This window comes from Cyphomyrmex costatus, unplaced genomic scaffold (assembly GCF_001594065.2).
Source record: "Cyphomyrmex costatus isolate MS0001 unplaced genomic scaffold, Ccosl1.0 scaffold911, whole genome shotgun sequence".
Lineage (NCBI taxonomy): Eukaryota > Metazoa > Arthropoda > Insecta > Hymenoptera > Formicidae > Cyphomyrmex > Cyphomyrmex costatus.
The window spans coordinates 5,061-10,226 of NW_017280497.1; the positions used below are offsets into that span (position 1 = coordinate 5,061).

Below are 5,166 nucleotides of genomic sequence, written 5' to 3' on the forward strand. Positions count from 1 at the left end.
CGACTCTAGCGCAATAACAAGAGTTACTCGGTTTGATAATTGCTCTTTTAAGGAGATCATCAATAATTTCGCGTATTTCTAGTCGTTCTGTATGAGCAAATCTGCGAGGTGCATACGCAAAAATGGAGTCGTCCTTTAGCCTAACCTTAACACTATATTCATCGTTTATCGGAGCAACAGGAGTATTTTGTACTTCCTCAATAAGCTCGTTAATTTTCTGATCACCGTTAATACCAAAATCAGTGTCAAAAGCTATTTTCTTAATGTTAGTTTCTAAAAAATCGGCAGATGCGACTTCTTTAAATAACTGCAATTTATCTGATTCATTGGATGAATTAGGTTTATATAAAAGAGATAAATCATTGTTAGAGATGAAATCACGACCTAAAACAACGTGTGTTGACCATAAGTCGTTATCCACAATACGTAGTTGTACGTTAAAAATATTATGAGGCAGTATTGATAAACTGATATTCGCGTCTTGAATTGCAAGGACTTTAATATTGGTATCATTCAAAGTAATTAAATTATCAATAACTGGTTTATCGTAGCTAGAATTTTGTCCGAAGAACAACTTGTATACCGGACTTAACATGAATGAAACGGGGCTTCCGGTATCTATTAACGCAAACATGCTACACTTTGAACCGTTAATCGAACTTATCTCGACTATAGAGTTACTTGACTTTGATGTATGCACTGAGTTATCGAGAACACATCCCACTTGAGAGGGATTGTCCTTCTGCGTTACTGGAGCTGCGACGGATGCAGAGGCACTCGTCGACTCAGAGCTAGAAGATTGATTCTTCTTGCGAAGTTTAAAACAGTCTGCTTTTACATGGCCTATTGCCTTACAATAAACACAGGACACTGCACTATTATTCTTCGTTGATTGTGATGAAGATTCCGTTGTAGGAAGCACTGGCGTCTTGATACGCTCCTTTTTTGGCACTGGAGGTGGAGACTTCTTAACGTTGATGGCGCAGGAGGAGGTAATTTGTCCCATTTGCTCCAAAAAGTCGTCCATTGAATTGGTTCTTATAGCTGCTGCAGTGCTGCGTAGAGATAAACTATTGATGCCATTGATTATCAATTGTATGCGATCTCGATCTGGCAATTGTAAATTATTCATCAGCTTCATTTTTTGTAAAGCGTAGTCGTGGAATGACTCCTTTGGAAAATTCCATTTCCGTGATTCAACTTTTTGCATAAGTACATGGAAAGGCACGTACCTTTTAAAACGTTTAATGATAGCGTTTTTGAAAGAAAACCAAGAGTCGTTGATTTGCCCATCATCTAAGTCAAACCATTCTCTTGCATTTTTTGTGAGTTTGCTCGATGCGGCAAGAAGAGTAACACCATCTTGTACTCCATGTATTGAAGCAACTCTTTCAACTTTTCGAATCCAAACTTCGACGTCGTCGTCTTCCGTACCACTGAAGACAGAAATTTGATTAGCTAACAGCTTAACAGCCTGTGCAGGGGATGCACTAGCCAAAGGCGGAAAAACATTAATATGTCGATTATTGTCCATAGATGCTGCACCATCCATTGAATTTCGAACTGATGACGAAGAAATTATAATTGGCGATTGTTGATTCGTTGGCGCCACTGATGTTGACGGAGGGGCATTTCTCGTGCCTGACTCAGCGGAGGTGACCGCATTAGCAATCCTTTCGATTAATTGTTGCTGTCGTTGCATTTGTTGCATAATAAAGGTTACGGATTGTTGCATCTCTTCCATGGTAGTAGCAGAACGCACAGAAGAAACATTGTCGACACTTTGTGACGGTCGTGCGATTGTTTGAGAACCACTAGCCACTTCGTTTATAGCTCCGGATTCACAATCATAATAACGTTCATAGTAAGTTAAAAGTCTGTCTAAACAGTCTGTTCGAGACGCAGTGACAGGAAGCTTGAGCTTAATAAGTTCGTCTCTCAACTGCTCGTAAGATAATCCATCGAGGCGTTCGCGATCCATTCTGAATAACGATCGATAAAGTCAATGCGATAAATCGATAAACGCCGTGAATGCACGTAACTTTGTACACTCGTAAACCGAACAGTTACCAACCAATCAGAACTTGTGTTGGCAAAACACTAAGATGGCGACGTTGACACGCGCGCGCAAACGGAAACCGTTGAAGACGTTGAATACAACGTAATGGCGACTATCTGATACAATAGTCGTAAGGCAGCGGCAAATGCCGAGAATGCCGAAAAGCTTTACGTACACCAATTGATGCACTCACGAAAGGCGTAAACGAGAATCACTCGCTTTTGAACGCTTGTAAACGTGAATCGACAAGATGACGACACGTATCACGAACACTGTTACACAGCGGGAAAAAGGCTTTCAGCGTATTAAACCGAACTGAAAAACACTTGTAAACGTGAATCGACAAGTTGACGACACGTATGACGAACACTGTTACACAGCGGGAAAAAGGCTTTCAGCGTATTAAACCGAACTGAAAAACACTTGTAAACGTGAATCGACAAGTTGACGACACGTATGACGAACACTGTTACACAGCGGGAAAAAGGCTTTCAGCGTATTAACTGAACTGAAAAACACTTATAAACGTGAATCGACAAGTTGACGACACGTATGACGAACACTGTTACACAGCGGGAAAAAGGCTTTCAGCGTATTAAACCGAACTGAATAACCCGAGAGGTCACGAACCGACCGAAAACTATAGCAACCGTAATAATCACGGAGCGAAACTTGTACCGCTCGAATGCCGACGAACGCGACGTTCAGTACAAAGAAAACGTGTGTGGATACAAAGGACAAAGGATCCAAGATGGAATCCGAGAGGCAGGACGGTGAGAGGAATCCCACTTCTGAGACTGTAAGGTTTCGACAAGGTTAATCGAGGGGTAGAAATAGAAACGTAACCGGTTAAGGAAACGATGGAAAGATGTCAGGAATAGCTTGAAAGATCCAGGATGAAACACACGTTAGTTAAAAACACACTTTATTGCAGAGCGTCTAGGACGCGACTTCTTAACGTATTCTTGAACTTAGAATTACTGTCGACCAATCACAGGGTCTCTTCTCCATAGCACAGCGCCACGCTGTGGTAGGGAGTCTGGTAACGAGCGCATTGCCAACTTAAAAACTATGAGAAGCGAGTTGTCGCTTACAGAATTAATACTTTCTTACACATAACAATGTATGACAGTAAATTAAAAAATGTTAACCATTGAATAAATATGCATTAAACTTCTTTTATTAAAACATGTACATTGAGAGAAACTGTTTTAGTTGTGTCATTTTTATAAATATATTTAAAGATTGCAAATATATCATTAAAAATCATTGTTAAGGACTTTCTCCCATTGACAAAAGATATTGCTCCGCCATGTTCAAAATATGACGCAAAATCGTCCCGAATTCTGGAGACAAGTCGATTGTGGGCATTAGTAGATCTGCTAGCATTGTTCATTTCTTGCAATGCACTGTGAATCAAATCTTCGTTATTTGTAGTAATACGAGTGTATTGCCTTTGGAAATTATGCAACTTGTTTTCATTTTTTATTATAAAATTATGTAAACATGTAGTTGCTTGAACAATTTTTATTGCAGTGGAAATTGATGCAATTATCGGACGCCTATAGATTCGCCATCGTGCTACCATAATGCCAAATGCACTTTCGACCACTCTTCTTGCTCGACTTAAACGGTAATTAAATTTTTTTTTTTCTGACGATATAATCGACTACATCGAGGATATGGTCGCATCATATACGATTTCAAAGCGAATGCCTCATCTGCCACTAACACATATGGTAAAGGAGGTCCGTTAGGTTCTACTGCACTTGGTTGCGGCAAATTCATTTCATTTCTTTCTAATCGTTGACCAAACTTTGAATTCGCAAAGATACCGCCATCACTTTGTCTACCCTCAGCTCCAATGTCGACTAGTGTGAAGCAATAATAGGCATCCGAAACTGCTAACAAATTAATACTATGGGTCCCTTTGTAATTATAATATACTAATCCATTATGAGGTGGCGCCTAAAAGATAAATAGAAAAAAATTGTTATAGATTAATTATTCTAGCACTTTTCAATACAAATAAATAAGAAATATATTTCGGAAAAAATGTCACCTGAATTACAATGTGTTTTCCATCTATTGCACCTATACAATGCAGGAAATTCCATTTTCTCTCAAATTCACTCGCGATTCTCAACTAAGATTCTTTATTTGGTGCTGGCATAACAGATTTGTGAAGAGAAATCCACAATGCTTCGCATGTTTCAGAGATAATTTTTGAAACAGTGCTTACTCCAATTCTAAATGCATAGGATATTGAGGCCATACTGTCACCGGAAGCTAAGTAACGCAAACATACTAAAAGTCGTGTGCGAGCCGATATTGGATCTCAAACAACGTTTTGTTTCTCAATAAGAGGCTCAACAATACTCAGTAATTGATCACATATTTCTGTAGACATTCTACAATAATTATAAAACATTTCTTGGTCTTGCAGCTGCATTTCTATGGCTAGATTGTCACTATCTCCTTGCAAATGTCTTTGTAATTGTGTAAATATTGGACGAACCCACATCCTTTGGCTTCCTTCTCTTTTACGCTTCATTACAAGTTTCCATAGTGCAATGAATTCCAATATATTCCGTTTGCCAACTTTCCGATGTCGTAATGTTACTTTTTCTTACAAATAATCTTTTTTTGCAAATAATTACTGCTACAAGGTTGGAATTCATTATATTCAAGAAATTTTATGAATTCTTGGAAAACGAATTCTGTAATAAATTTACTAATAAATCAGAAATTGAATTAAAGAATTGCCAATATGAGCCGACACTAGTTGATCATGTGTGAAATATAATTATTTTATACTATGTATGTAGTCCCCCCCCCCGCGACGCTGATGGATTTTCAGCCTTGACGCATATATTCACTACCACAATAATATCACTTAGTTAAATTGTAAAATGCGCTTTAATAATAATATTAAGAACAATGTGAAGAATATCACTTCGTCGACTAGTCAACAGAGGTCTATAGTTACTCATGTCATTTTCTCGCAAGTGCTTGATTACATGTGTAATTGTTTATATAGAACTTCTTTCTAACATCTTCCCAGAGGCCCTATTCTGTAACTCGTTAAGCAGTTAACGACATCGTTG

The 5,166-nt window shown here is 38.4% G+C and overlaps 1 protein-coding gene across 1 annotated transcript; it reads right to left on the bottom strand.

The window, feature by feature from the left end:
- Positions 1–957: 957 nt before the first annotated feature.
- LOC108781856 (uncharacterized) lies at positions 958–4,583 on the bottom strand. The gene is made up of 4 exons (XM_018549970.1): positions 4,404–4,583; positions 3,759–4,027; positions 1,233–1,982; positions 958–1,110 (listed from the first exon to the last, which is right to left on the bottom strand). The coding sequence occupies exons 1-4, from the start codon at positions 4,581–4,583 to the stop codon at positions 1,071–1,073; spliced, it is 1,239 nt and encodes a 412-aa protein (XP_018405472.1). The 3' UTR covers positions 958–1,070.
- Positions 4,584–5,166: the final 583 nt, after the last annotated feature.